Source organism: Gouania willdenowi, chromosome 11 (genome assembly GCF_900634775.1).
Source record: "Gouania willdenowi chromosome 11, fGouWil2.1, whole genome shotgun sequence".
NCBI classification, from domain to species: domain Eukaryota; kingdom Metazoa; phylum Chordata; class Actinopteri; order Blenniiformes; family Gobiesocidae; genus Gouania; species Gouania willdenowi.
The window spans coordinates 14,121,405-14,136,939 of NC_041054.1; the positions used below are offsets into that span (position 1 = coordinate 14,121,405).

Below are 15,535 nucleotides of genomic sequence, written 5' to 3' on the forward strand. Positions count from 1 at the left end.
ACATTTCATACACACTTTGTACTCATGGCTTGTTATCATAGTGTTTATAGAGTTAGTGTTTTTAATGTTTGGATTTAGATGTATTAAAAAAAAGAATATTAATGTTCTCAAAGTAATAAAATGATGACAAGCTGGAGTATATTAATTATTATAGTGAACTAATAAACTATACACAGTAGGAAACCAAGAAAAAAGTTATTGAGGTCATAAAGAGAAACCCTGAAATTGTTAGCAGTCAGCACAGAGTCAAACTCATTCTTGTTACTGGTCATCTCATCTGAAATAATAATTAAATTCACATTTTTCTTCCATTACCTTTTGTAATCTGTACTTTCTCTTCCCTCTATTGTAATCTGATCTGAAGTTTTATCATCTTCCAAACAAAATGGTGCTTGTTGATTTGTGTTGATTTTTTATTATTAAGGGTTAGAAACATGAAAAGCACACCTCACATTGCATGAAAACACAAGACCATTATGCACATTCATTAACAAAAGTGTCACATACTGTAAATCACTGCTGAGACTAAAACTGACACCTCGAGGAACAATCTCAGCAGTTGCTGAATCTGGCACCGTATTTATTTTATTTTTTTTTTGCTTTGTTCCTGTGTGCAGGGTCCTGAGCTTTGTGAGGAACTTATTTACATGAGTGACACACACACACCACACACACACACACACACACACACACACACACACTTTGGTGAAGGACTAGGTGCCGTCCTCATCCGGTCAGGGGTTCTCAACCTTGGGGTTGCGATACACCTTCGAGAAACTAAGAATATTTTTTTTGGACACTTTGAGTCCATCTCTGCTTGTATACACCAAACTTGCCATATTTTAAGCTGTTTTCATCACTTTTTCTTGCTTTATTTTTTGCTCCTTTTAATTTATTTTTGCTCTATTACTCCCATTCCTGCCACTTCTCCATCAAATTACAATGCCTTTTCTGCACATTTTTTTTTTTTTTTCCACTTTCAAGACAGATTTGGCACTTATAAACCCTTTCCACCACTTATGTTATGTTGCATATATGTTGAACCATTGTCACTTTTAACCTCTTTTCACCATATCTCATAATCATTTTTGCCAATTTAACCACATTCACAATTTGTCGGGCATTATTTGCCTGTTTAAACTAATTGTTCCAATATTGACACTTTGAACTCTTTTTTTTTTTTTTTTTTTTACCGCTTTTTCAGTCTATTTTGGCCACTCTCGTTTGCAACTTTTCACCAATTTCTGTGGTTTTTAAAATCCCATTTCACCACCTTTTCCACCATTTTTAGTCACTTTTAAACCATTTTATTTCTGATTAAAACAAAGATTTACATCTTTAAGATAACTATATCCTATGGCGCTAAAAATAATAAACTTTCTGGATAACAGTGGATATTATTCAGATCAATAAATAAATGTGGTTATCACAGATTCATAGAACAATGGACTATTATTTTGCTGACTATGGAGGGGTCCCTAAAGCTCTCCCCTTTATTTCCCCTTATAGATGGCCCTATCTCCACATGACAACTGTTCTTCAATGTTCACGTCTGTGTTCAACCACCTTCATGTACAGTGGGGGTCCCCGGTCTCTGGCACCTTTATTTTGGGGATCGCAGGCTGAAAAACGTTGAGAACCACTAGCTGGTCTAGGTGAAATGAGAGAAAAGATGGATGCTTGAGTAGGATGATTGGATGAATCACAGGACAAATTAGAACATGGCAGATGTTTTTGCGTGTTAAAGTGTGGACTCCGTCCTGCTTAAAGGCCTCGTCAGGACAGAGGCGGTAGGGAGCGGGTGCTGACAGGGCTGTACTTCACCCTGGATGGTGATGGAGGAGGCTGTGTGAGATGAGGCGATGAAGGAGAAGGTCTCATCTCACCTCCATGATGCACTCTCCCATCTCCTGAGTGCTGTGGGCCACGGTCATGAGAACAGCCTCTGGGCCTGTGCAGCTGAGGTGAGCTGGAAGAACATATGGGTGTGCATGTGTGGTGGGAGGATGGATGGCAGACATAAGGGGAATAACACCCTGGTGCAGAGTGACGGCTTGGTGAGGGATGGCGACCAGGGGAGTGGTGACGACCGGGCATGGAGTGCCTCACGCAAAAAGGCTCACGCCCCCTTTGGGAATGCTCCTTGGAGTGTTTGGGGGACTTGGGTGATTTAGACACCTTGGGCGACTTGGGTGTGCGTTGAATGCGCTGGCTGTTTGTTTGTGAGTTGGGGGAGTGATGGGGAAGGCAATGGGTGGTGGTGTCTCCATTGTTGGCAACCTTGTAGAGGAAGACGTCGTACTGAAGAGGTGCGCTGGTCTCCGGGTGGAGCTTGGCTTCCTTGGGAAGGAGCACCTCCAGTCCAATAGTGACTCCATCCTGATGTAGAAACATGCAAGGATGCAACAATGTAGGGAGAGTGCATGAATGAAGTTAAACAAAAACAAAGCCAGTAGAGAGATACAAATCAAAAATAAAGAAATGACATATGAGACACCAAGGACCTGCCTTCTGTTTTTATATTTTGTCTCTCTTTTGCTTCCCAGTGACTTTTCTAGTGGTTACTGGCACCAAAATGTTCCAGTGCTCATTGTTTCTGGAACAAATGCCATTCTTGTTGGCATCAGTCAGAGATTCATTTTATGCTTTTTAATACTTTGTCATATTTTTCTATAAAAAAATAAAATAAAATAAGATGAATAAAAAAACCTGTATAATACACAATCCTAAAATAACAATTTGAATCACAAGAAGGCAAATTGATTCACAGTGGCGGTCTATGCCTTGTAATTAACTTTGCCAGATTGGATTATTATTTTTCGCTCTTTGGTTGGTAATTCGAGGTAGATGCAGTAAAGTAAATGTATTTCTAAAATGGGCTTTGTCCATGGTTTTTAATCAATGGTGAGGACATTATTATCAGTTTGTGTCTGAAACATACTTTATAAAAGAATAAGACCATGTGATACTACTACAGTGAGCCAGCAGAGCCAGAAAATACTGGTAAACCGGTGCATATTATTTCCTGTATGTTTTATAATTTACTTGTAATGTAAAGCACTACAGATGGTTAATTAAGTCAATTTGATCAAAACTCATTTAAACTCATATCAGTAAGTATTAATAATTTGGATTTCTAATACTTAATTAGCATTTGGTCTGCATAGTAATCAAATGTAATAAACCTTACAAAAAAGTAGAAGTTAATATCAATGAATTGTCAGTGGTGTGTGTGCGTACGTGTGCGTTTGGGAGCAGCACATGGCAGGAAAAGTTGATCATTCGTTATTAGGAAGGAGAGAAGCTGTTAGCATTAGCAACAGTTAGCTTCAACAGCCATGCAAAGAAGGAAAGCTGAGAGAAAACAGGGAGACAGACAGAGACTGGAGGGAGAGCATTGCTCATAGCAACACACACACACAGGGCCAGACTGGATAAAATGAAAAAGATTTATTCCAACAACTTTGAACTGTAATCATCCATTTATTCCCAAAAAAGTACAAAAGAAGCTCAAGTACATGAAAGTATTATAAATCACATTGAAAATCAAGACACAGCGTGTGTATATTATATATATATATATATAGAGATTTCAATACCAACTCCAAGCATTACTTCAACCTTTTGTAATCTAGACATATCCACTTTTAGCAATGTCACACATGAACACATCACGTACAGGTTCACTTAGTTTCCACATTTTTCTTTTGCAAATATTTTCAGACACTTTATCATCGATAACACCAACGCATGCGGGCGGAAAGATAAGGAGAGAGGCAGTAAGGCGGGGCAGGCAAAAGCAAAGAGAGGAGTAAACTGGGAAAACGGGAGAAAGAGACGATGAAGGGCTTCATTGGCCAAAGACCAAGGCAAGTATTAGTAAAGAAGAAAGTCAGTACGTGGTCCAAAACGAAGGCTTTAGTCCACTATCAAGAGGAGGACAGAATACAGACAGGAGGCAGAGGTGCCACTATGAGATCAGTGTTGGCATGGCAGCCTTGGAAATAAGACTTTGTGCTTCTGAAGTTATTGTAGCAACATATGTTGTGCTTAATTTTCCTGTCAGGTTTTAGGAGACAGTATGCACTGAGTACTGCATGAACCATGATAGCCTATCGTACATTTGTTGTATGTGCTTGTTTTGGATGTTTTGGTCTGATCCTTCAACCGATGGCCACATTATACCAGGTTGTTCTGAAGCATGTTTACCTCGGCGTTCTCCTCTGTGTTGATGGCAGAGTGTGGCCGGTTGTTCTCGTGCTTTGGGGAATGAGAGTTGAGGATGTTCATGGAGCCTTCTTCCTTGGGTTGCAGGGACTTGTTTGGGTCGTCCTGCTTCTGTGGTTCATCCTGTTGGTGGAAATAGTTATTGCAATTGTGGGTTAATCTACTACAATTCATTATATCTTGATAGATTAATCAATTGTGCATTTAACATATTGTAATATATACACTAGCTTTAAAAATGTATGCCGAGTGCTGTAAACATTGCACACCTTTATTATCACACTTTCACATCACCAAACATCACTGTCAGAACAATAGTAAATACAAAATGCAGTTCTTTGATATTTCATTGTATATCTTTTAGGGGAAACCCACATTGAAACCAATGTAGCCCATATGGAATATATTCATTGACTTTCACTATAGCTGAAAGCTTTACTCAGCTATTTCTAAGGTATTAGGATTTTATCTACAGCGATTGGCTGAATAGAGTTAGTGACACAACTACAAGAAAGAGATGACACGAGACTTCCAACCAACCAAGAGCCCCTGCTGCCAGTCTCATATTTGAAAACTGAAATGTTTTAGAAGGTGTTCCTTCTTCTAACATCTGGCGTTGCCAAACATGGAGGCAATTTGGTTGCTTTGCTGAACCACAATGGCATGAGGCACCATCGTGTAATCCATGTCCATGGACTTCAGGGACACTTAAGTACAAAGTAAAAGCTGGTGAGGACAATGGACATGGCCTGTGGAAAGATCTCGTGTGGATCCAACCCAAGCAACAATCTTGATATACACAAGAGGAGGAGACACACAGAGGTTCAGCTGGCTACCCAATTCCAGAATAACCCAAAAATCTATACTTTATCTAAAGCAATCCTTTTTGTGGACACTACATTAAAGTGTTATGCTCTGACCTTTGTCTGGCCAACTATCTCTGCATCAGCAAAACCTTCAGGACCTTTGTCATTTAAAAAGCTCTGGAGGAGAGTGTGTTGCAGCAGGAGCTTTTTAGCCTCTGGACCTGACATTTAAGTATCCGAAAGTAAGCAAAAAAAAAAAAACCCATCATTGATCTAATTTGTTAAACTGCGTGGTAATAGACTGGGTTAGTGTGTGATTGAAAAAATCCATCAGTGTATTTGCATGTGTCTAAGTATTTGTGTTTAAAGGCAGTAAATGCAGGCCATTATCAACAAGAAAGACACATGTTGTAAAAACTGTGTCAGTGGGTCAAAATGTTGGAACCATCTATTGATTGGTGTGTCACAGACATCTGAAGGTCATGGACACAGGAAGTAGGACACCATTGATTAGTAGACCTCACTATTGTCAGCTAGAATGAAATGCCCTCTCACAAGTGAAAAGAACAAAAGCTTAATTGACATGTTTTTTTTTTTTTTAAATCTATTTAAAAAAAAAAAAAAAACTTTTCTTTTTTGATAACTGTAGGTTATTGTGATTTAATGGGTTAGTAAGACAAAAGAAGAATGCGAGTAATGAATGTGAACATGGACACAGATGATTCTGTTTGCATACACACACACACACACACACACGAGCAGCTACAAGATGCTGTCGACAATAGAGCAGCGTGACATGCACAGCCTGCACAAGAAACCTTTACAGAGACAAATCTGCTGCACCTCGGGGACCTAAAATGGCAGTTTGAGCTGCATGGGTACGAGAGCGGAGCTAAAAATGGAGGTTCAGCATTCTCGCAGCTTCTCAGGAAGCTGCTGCAATTGAAGTGAATGTGAGAACATGCTGTTTATTCCCACTGACTACAACAAAACCGCACAACAACTGGCGGAAGGAGGCAATTAATCACTTCACCGAAGGTGTGCACAATATAATGCGGGGGGGGGTTGTGCAAGAGAGAGTTCTGCTGCAAATGGAGAGCCAGAACGTTGTATTTAATGGCTGCACACTGGGTAAGCAAAGCCAGGGAGGGAGTCTGCTGCAGGCAACGGGAATGTCTCCATTGTGCTTACCTGGAAGTGGTTATAAGGATTTCTGGGTTTATATTCCCAGGTATAGCTGGCTGGGCAAGGCCTCTGGTGAAGGGCGTATATGGTCAGTGTGAATAGTGACAAAATGCAGACACACTGTACATTCTCAACAGCATAGAGAACTAAAAAAATTAAATAAATTTAAGCTGTAATTTGAGTGGTAAAGGTGGCTAAGCAGACACACATTAAACCGTGGAAACACGTTTCTGAAAACAGTTTTTATGCGGATGATAGTGAGTTAAAATATTTACAGTAACTGCAAGATCTGTGTCATTAATCTTTCTTTTCCTTAATATGCATTAAAATAGAAAATGATGTTGAACTAAAGTATATTATAATAAAGAAAATACCATATCCTAACAAAACCTTGACGTGAATAAACTAATGTTTTATTTAACCTGCATATTGTAGGTCAAAAGTGGATGTGGATGATTTTTTTCTCTTTTTTAAAAAATAGATTGTATTCTATTTTAGTCCTAAAAAGGATTGACTCTGTTTTCTAAATTATCCAAATACGTGTAGACCAGAGATGGGCAACTTGTATCACAGCAGGGGCCACAGAAATGTGAGGAAAACATTATCAACATTCATATCAACTTTTCAATGACCAATCTGAGCATTAATACAGGAATTAACAAATGGTTTGTGTGTATTTTTTGTCATTTTGTGTGCGTTTAATGTTGTTTTCTATTTTTGAATTAATTTTGTGTATTTTTCTTGTCCTTCTGTGGGTTTTTGGACTCACTTTGTGCATTTGTCTTGTCATGTTTGTGTGAAGTCATTTTTTTGCATTTGCTGCACACAATTAAACCGAGGGTCACATGTGGCCCCCGGCCCGCCAGTTGCCCATGTCCGGTGTAGACAGTATTTAGGGCACATGCATAAAACAGGTTTAATTATAAGCCAAAGGGGGGGCAACTCAGGCAAGAACAGAGTGAGGAGGGAATCATAAACAGACAAAACAAGACCAATAGAGACAGGAGAGCAAACACGAGGAAAGTTGGGGCATACCTGACAGATAATGTTGTCATAGTACGCCATGTTGTGAGTATGAGCCTGGGGAACAGGCGGGGGGGTGTCACACAGTTTCCTTACATTAGGCTGTGAGCCGTCTGCAGTCGTGGACATGGAGAGGCCATCCACCTGTGGCTCACTGCTTTGGGGGTGGTATTTACTGCAAACAGAGGGACACACATTCCAGATTTACCAGCTTCATTTTTATGACTATAATCTTTTTTATTGTGTTTACGTAACCAACCAAACAGTAAATCTTACGCCTCAAATTTTTTACACACACGCGCTAACGCTACAAACCTGCGTTTCCGAAGGCGTCTGTTCTCGTTCTTGAGACGGTACAGCTTCTTAGCGAAGCAGACGATGATCATGAAGAGCAGAAGGACCACAAAGGAGGTCACGCTCACCACAACACACAACACCTGGAACTCTGTGACCGCCCAATCGCAGCGTAAGCCTTTGTTCCAGATATAGTCCTGCACATTGCACCTGGATAGCAAGAGATTGAAATGGGACATGACAGTTTGGTTTCAGGGTTAACAGGTTTTTTTTCCCCCCTCTCTTGTGTACTTGTTAGAAAATAGAGGTTTCCCATCAATGTGTGGCTCTTTTATGTATTCATGTGTTGCTACAGCATTTCAAGCTGAATGAACAGTGTAAAATGGTACTTAAAGCTGGTGTCCTGAGGTCTGTCCAGCAAAGCTGGGATTCGGCCTGCAGCCCAACACTTAATGAGATCAAAGGATCAGTGCACGTGAGCATCGTTTCCACATCGAAGATCGTATCTGCAGCCCCTCTATCTCTCTGTGCGTGTGTGTGCGTGTGTGATTACTCAGCATGTTAGACGAGTACCCTTAGCACAACAGATGGTACTATCTAGTAGTTTGTGTTTGTGTGTCTGCGTGTGCGTGCGATGTAGGGTGTCATTATAAATGTCCTCCAAGTGTTTCTTATGCCCTGACATTAACATATTGTCTTCTTACTTTTTTGCAAATGTTTACCAAATTGAACAAACACGTTGGACACCTCTTTTTCAGTATTTATTACTACTTTTAATAGAACAAACCTGACAGGGTTTTGTTGCCCTCATTACCTCACAGTGATGGAAATTTTATCGTCTCAAAAGCATAAATCTTGAAGATAATTTCAGTCTTTAATCCCCAGAGTGGCATACAGCTGTACAAGTAATATTTGACTGTTACCAATGCTCATCAATTAGATTTAAACAAGAAAATCTATAACAATCGTGTTAGGTAAGTTAATTTTTGTGTGTATCTTATGTCTGACAGCAAATTGTCATCATACATGGAATCTGATTTCAACCACCACCAATTTAAATGAAAATTTTGTCTGGAGTTCATATTCCTGTGGAAAAAGTTCCTGCTTACTGTGAGAAAATAAAAACTACCCATTGTTAATGAATGCACTGCTGCAGTTTGAGGCTCTTACCTGCAGAAGGCTCCCACTCCAGCCACCACCGTGCACACTCCTCCATTGAAGCAGAAATTGGGTTTGAGGTCACATTGAGACACGCACATGCCAGGCCCTGACTGCACAAAGCCCAGCCTGCATCCATCCAGCCCCATGGCACCACCTAAGTCCAAGTCATCCCCCCTCTCTGGCCCTGGCATCGGAGGAGCTGCAAATGATGGTGTATCATCAGACTTTGGATTCTTGTTGTCAACGGGAAGAGCTGGAGAACCCAACAGGAGAGGGTTTTCATCTTCCATATCCGCGGGAGGGGAAGGGGTGGGCTCGGGTTCGGGGGTGGTGTCCAATGCTGAGAGGTCATCATCAGGGGATAGGTAGTCGTAAAAGTCAGAGAGTGTCCATGGCGTAGGAGAACCACTTTTTTGTGCTTGGTGTTTGGGTGTTTTGGGCCGATTCAGAGAAACATCCGAGGGCACAATATCTGAGCTTGATCTGTGGAACTCAACTTTGATGGCATCTTCTGACAAAGGGTTTCCAGGATGGTCAGGACCAGCCCCTCCAGCAGTTAGCTCCTCCCCCAGAGGAGGGTCTTCCTCCACAACATCAAGGTGGTGGGCGTGTCTATGAGAATGGTGATGTTTGCTGGAACTGTGCGGAAGTTGGGCGCCAAAACTAAGGCCTGCTCCAATCAGGTTTTCTCTCTCTGCTGAGTCCTCACTGAGGCCCATCCTGTTGTTCAAGGCCTCTTTGTTGACTGAAGAGTGGTTGCGGTGGTGGTGGCGCCTACCCAGTGAATGTCTCCCTGTCATAGAGACATGGACAATTAGCATTAAAGATACCAGCTGTTTACACAGAAATGACATTGTTTCAAAGACAAACATTTACAAATTATTTGATAAAAGGCAGAAATATGATATTACTTTTCTTTCTCCACCTTACACTTAAAGAGTAACTAAACCCCAAGCCCACTTTTTTCTGCTGATTACAAATATATTTGGGTATAAAGTCATGCTGTTGATTGATCCTGGTCCTACTCTCAACATTTTAGTCAAAGTATTTCAATTTGGTGTATTTAGTTGTAAAATATCAGAGTGACTGCCCTCTATGGGTTGAAACCTGGCTATTACAATAGATTTTTCCTATTGGCTGAGAACAAGATCATGTGACATTTTGGGACCATCTTGCGTCACAAACAAGCACCGTTAGCGTGAATAGAGAGGTATATTGTGTAATGAGTAGCAAGTTAGCACAGCAAAGATTGTTCATTTGAGATTTTATAGTATAGAATGGGCGTGTCTTAACTGCTCTCAGAGGCCCGCCCATAATCAAGGCATTTTTTTTTTTACATTTTCCTCCTTGTCGCAAGTCAGGAGAAAGCAGGGGTTGAGTTACTCTTTTTGCATTAACACAGAATCTTTTCACGAGAGGCACTACCTCAAAATGATGCATCACCCTCAGCATAATCCACCACTGGCTCTTTTAACAGGCTAAGAACAAACAACCTCAAACAGGCTCTGAAGACTCATGTCCTAAGTGTGTAATCAGAGCGCAGTGATTTAGGATTAAGCACAGGGAGTGACTGACGAATGTGCTCTAGTGACCGAGACAAAGTTAGGATTAGAGTAGGATTTAAGGCTAAAGGTTAGAGTCTGACTGCCTGTGGCATTTTGTGTGGTTCAAACAGAGAACAACGCTCACATACAAAATACAGATGTAGAAATATGTGTTAAGGTTTCATTTATTCAGACAAGGTTTTTGAGAAAATTCTATCTCCTGACATGTTTCGATCGTCAACTGCCAGTCTTCCTCAGAGGTGGAAGACTGGAAGACGAAATAGTGTTACTGGAATTATTATGCAGACGTAGAAACATCAACTGGTGCTGCATTACGTCACCTGCAGTGCAGCCAGATGCAGCTGAACCCAACTTTGTCTGCTGTTTTTTCAAGTTTCCATTTGTTTGAATAGAATATTAAAGAGGCACAGAAGACATTTTTCAACATGATGAACTCTATATAGACTCAAAGTTTTACCTAGTTCATAAAACAGTTAGAATTGATTAGAGACGGTCAGCAACAACAAATTATTTTAAAGTTTATGGTGATACTGCTAAATATCTGGCAAAAAACAAGGGTGTATATATATATATATATATGTAGACCTTTTCCCCCTTTTATGAATCAATAATTCAAAAGCTTATAATGCTGGTCCTCTTAATTTCCATATAGCATTCATTATCTGCTTAACATCAGTGATAAAAAAAATTAAAAAAAGAAGCACCTAAAAAAATCCCCATTTATCACATATTCTATTTACAGATGCAGCACAATATGTTTCAATTCTGGGTTTTAATAAGGTGTAAACATTCAACTTGTTCTGGGATTGATTTTAAACCAGTATTTGATTGTTTTTTGAGTGGCCAGGAAAATGTATTGCGTGAGAAGGCTTCATTGGTACATCCCCAATGTGAGGTCAGTTGTCCTCAAGTACCTTGATTTGTGCGTTCTAAAGAGTCATGTTGGTGAGAGATGTGTAAAATCCTTTTTGCACTCACAAAGGAAAGAGAAAAACCTGCTGCTGCTGTTTCTGCATGGTCACATTCCCACAGTTGACTACGCTTTAAGATGCCATGTCTGAACATTTTCCCACTGGCCAAGAACATCCACGCAAATAGCCAAACCCATCCAAACACTTATCTTCTGCTGCTTCTCTGAAATCCCTGCTTTCAGTGTCTGTGTCTGCATTCAGTGCTATTATAAAAACCATCCGAACGTGCCTCGAGTCACAAAGACTGACGGTGGCTAGAGAACCATGCACACACTCACACACGCGCACACATACAGAGCACCGTTGCCATGGTGAGATATAAAGAAGTGCCATGTTGAAAGGAGGAACTGAGCACAGGAAGAAACAGAGCATCCAGTGTTAGTCCTCTCTCCTGCTTGCTTTTTAAATCAATCAGTCTAGCAGTGTTTAGGTGTTGAATGGCAGCTTCAATCTCTGGGAAAAAAAAAAAAAAAACTGTTGTTGAATGAACTCAAATGATTCACCGTTAGTCCAAGAGAATTGCTCCACCGACTGAAGCTGATTACGAGCATCCACTTTTCATTCTAAAGGGTCAATCTGCCAGTTTGTTCTGTGTTGAGTCTTAGTTGTAGCATAGCAGTTGGCAGGCTCGGTGGTGTTTACGAGAGCAAAAGAGAACATGTGGAGATTACAAGAGAACGACGATCAAGCCGAACTCACAAGCGCGCACAAGGCAATCTGACTTCAGTCTTAAAGAAACTGTGATCTGTGGCTTTTTGCTGCTGCTCACATCTTAACCTCCTTCTCCTCATTGAGTGTGTCACCATGGTAACAAATTTCACCTGAGGTCATTGATGGACTGCAAAATTATAGCAGCTTTGGCGACACTGGGAGTGGTGTAGACCTAACAGATTATTATGAAGGGTACTTAATATGATACATGCATTTAGAAGTATTTCCTATTCAAGTAAACTGCTACTTGATTGAAATTGTACTCGAGTACAAGTAAGTCATATATAAAATACTCAAGTACAAGTAAAAAGTACTCAAAGTAAAAGTTAATAGTTACTTTCACCCCCCACGTTTATTGTTGGTAATAGATCTTGCCACGGTTTCCTTGCATACAGTAAACATCTCATGTATAAACTTAAAAAGGAAGAGACGAGATCTTGCACAATTGGAACTTGATTTATTTTCCACAAAGGCATATATACCAATGAATTAAATTCAAAATACCAAAAAATTCACAGGCTCCAAGTAAAGCTACATTTATGAACTCTAAAACTGGTAAAATAACCTCCATTCAAAGCTGTTCTGGCGCGGTGCATTATGTTTAATCTGGTTGGTCGACTAAAATGTGATGCATTTGATTGTTGTCTGGTCATTTCATTTTTTTTTAATTTTTTTTTTTGTAGTTTCACAATGTCTGTTGATAATTTTAAAACAAAAAATAAAAAATCAGTAACGGTCGGGTGTAGAAATGTGACAAATGACTTTACCTCTTTTAAAATGTACTTCAGTGCAAGTAAAATGACTGATTTAGAAATGTACTCAAAAAAGTACAAGTACCCATAAAAGCAGCTCAAGCACAGTAAAGTGAGTACTTGTAATCTGTTACGTACACCTTCATTAATTAAATGAACTGATCAGGTGTATAGCCATGTTTTGGATTTGCTGCCTTTCATCCTTCCACATGTAGGATATTCAGATATATATAATCTATATATGAACTGTTCTCTGTCGGTGCAACAATGAGATTCTTGGAGCTGCTGATGATCTGACCACTTTTGACATATCACGATAATTCTGTGGCTGCATGGTAGATCTACCAAAGGTCAGGATAGCTGTCAGATAGGATAGCACCTTATTCCAAACCTGATCCGTGTCCTTTGTAAAGGCAAGTGCGTTATTGAATGTTCGGGATGAAAAGGTTCATTTTAATACAACAATGGTTGAGCATGAATTATGTTCTAATATAAGATCAAACAGACGAGTGGTCATTCGAGCTAAGAATGTGGATAACCTACAATAGACTCTTATATTTGATCAATTTAAACCACTTCACACCTTAGTCATCCTGGTGGAGGTCAGCTACAGCTGTAGCCACAGATTTCCTGAAGCAGTCTGACAGATCCATTACTATGGAAAATGCAAACCTCCCACAAAGGGGTAAAGATCAGCTCTCTTAGACTGGTTTCCTTTACATTCAGGTGATCAAAGGCTCACGAGGATTTCATGAACAGCACAGGCGTGATATCAATATTTCAAACCATCCATATTATGACTAAAAGCACTAATTAATAATCATCTGCTGGCCTAAAATTAACCCCACAAATGAAATCACGTGATGTCTGGGATTTAAAACACTCTGAAGGGGATGCTATATATTATCTGGTCAATATGTCAGTGTTAACGCCTGGTTACACATAGAGGGCGAGGGATGCAGGGAGACGGGAGGGGAGGGGTTGGTGGGGGTGGCACTGTGGCTGCGCGTACCCAAGTGAACCCCAGTGACCCACCCTGTTGCTGGGTATAGCTCTCTCTTCTTCTTTTTGTCTTCCACGAATCCGAACAAAAAGAAGGATTTCTGACAAATATTCATACATGATTTAATTGACATAATGGCTGTTTTTACATGAAAACAGGAGGGTGAGGAGGAGAGATTTGCAGTGCGGTCGTTTGGAGCTGCTGTAGCCCGGCCGCGGTGCGTTTAATCCTGCTTTTGTCTGGGGATGCGCACCGGCGCTGCGGGACTGAGCTGTCAAACGACTCCAAGGATCTGATCGCTCATATAACACACACACACATGCAGGCCTATCATTTATTCCACTATATATAATGATGTGCACACAGCAGCTTGACATGGAAACCTTATTTTGCACAAAACCTACGGCCAACTGCCAAAAATGATCACTCAATTCCAACAATACGTACAAGAAAACAGTGATTTTCATTTTTATTATATTGTATTTATTTAGATTTTGAGATAAGTTGTATTCTAAAGCTGCACCAAGAAGCTCATTATTGATGAAAATAAATTGACCACACGTGAAAATATAAATCAATGCATTTACAGGAGCCCATCATTAGACTCTTGCAGCATATTCATCTCTGTCATTCACGGGTGAACATGTGTCACTTTCTCATGTTAAATCACTGCAGGTGTAATTTGATACACAAGTGCTCCATCAGCACAAACAGCTTTTTTTTTTTTTTTTTTTGGCTTGCAGTGCACACAGGGTGGGTGCACACAGTAAATGGTCTTACCTTGAGCACACAAGGGGAGGATGACCATAAGGATGGTCAGGATCACTTGCCAGGTTCCCATGCGCGCCATAATCGTGTGGTTACTGTGTATCTCAGACCCGGAGACGCGCTCTGATCCTCTTCTTCTCACCGCTTAAGCAGTGGATTCAAGAATAAATCCTCACAGCAGATCCTTCAAAGTTCAGAGCTTTCCTGCCGTTGTCATTATTTCCCTCTCAACAGCTGCAGTGTGTGTGAGTGGGCTCCATTTTTTTTTTTTTTTTCTCTCCCAGGCGGGGGGTCCTCGCATCCACACCTTTTACGCACGGTGTCCGTGGACAGCGCAGGAGTGGAGACGTGGAGGGTCTGCAGACGGTGCCTGCAGCCTGCACATGCAGATCTGTTAAGTCTTTATTCTCATTGGCTCCGGAGCTGCACAGTGCGCAGATACGGCACAGACGCTGCTGGACGTCAAAGTGCCGGTACACATGCACGCGCACACACAACCAAGCGCGCGCGCGCGCTGACCGGCACTGCTGCAGTCAGCGTGTGTAGAAAGAGGGCGAGTGGGGGATTTAAACAGCGTTTGTTGTCACTGGATATCAATATGCTCCATTTTACACCACATCCAGGGTGGGTGTGCATGTTGTGCGTGAACAATATGTCTGAGGGTCTGCGTAAACACCCCCACCCCACCCATTTAATCCATGTCAGAGAGTCTATGTCTGCTTTTGGTCAGATGAACTTGTATGTTTGTTAACTGGATAATATTGTTACACCCAATCATTACAAAAGTGTACAACTCCAGGCTCGGGGGCCAAATTCGGCCATTAAGAGCTTCCAATTTGGTCCACAGGAGAAATTAAAGATGACAGGGGAAACATAAATAAATCATTGTGTAAAATACCAATAATCCAGTTGTATATAATCTCTGCCCCTCTAAATACATAAATTCAATAGAACCTCTTAATACAGGGCTTACAGTTTTTCCATTCAAATACCCCATTCTGGCAGCCATTTTAAATCTCAAATTTTTATAACCTAATTTTTCCCAAATTCTACAATTTGCCCCAAATTA

General features: G+C 40.7%; 1 protein-coding gene across 4 annotated transcripts; it reads right to left on the bottom strand.

The window, feature by feature from the left end:
• Window positions 1-924: 924 nt before the first annotated feature.
• cspg5b (chondroitin sulfate proteoglycan 5b) lies at window positions 925-14,913 on the bottom strand. 4 transcript variants are annotated; one of them, XM_028461987.1, is made up of 7 exons: window positions 14,479-14,913; window positions 8,706-9,489; window positions 7,557-7,745; window positions 7,254-7,416; window positions 6,225-6,287; window positions 4,210-4,350; window positions 925-2,379 (listed from the first exon to the last, which is right to left on the bottom strand). In XM_028461987.1, exons 1-7 carry the CDS (start codon window positions 14,546-14,548, stop codon window positions 1,777-1,779), a joined length of 2,013 nt encoding a protein of 670 aa, XP_028317788.1. In that variant the 5' UTR covers window positions 14,549-14,913; the 3' UTR covers window positions 925-1,776. The 4 variants fall into 4 exon arrangements, with proteins under 4 accessions (XP_028317788.1, XP_028317790.1, XP_028317789.1 ...); XM_028461989.1 differs by lacking the exon at window positions 6,225-6,287 and having other exon boundaries at window positions 7,338-7,416; XM_028461988.1 differs by lacking the exon at window positions 6,225-6,287.
• Window positions 14,914-15,535: the final 622 nt, after the last annotated feature.

Coding starts and splice junctions, on each gene's coding strand:
- cspg5b (XM_028461987.1), bottom strand. CDS start 14,548: ATGGCGCGCATGGGAACCTGGCAAGTGATCCTGACCATCCTTATGGTC. Junction 7,417..7,556: donor AGACGCCTTCGGAAACGCAG/GTTTGTAGCGTT, acceptor CTCTGTTTGCAG/TAAATACCACCCCCAAAGCA. Junction 2,380..4,209: donor ACACAGAGGAGAACGCCGAG/GTAAACATGCTT, acceptor TTTCTACATCAG/GATGGAGTCACTATTGGACT.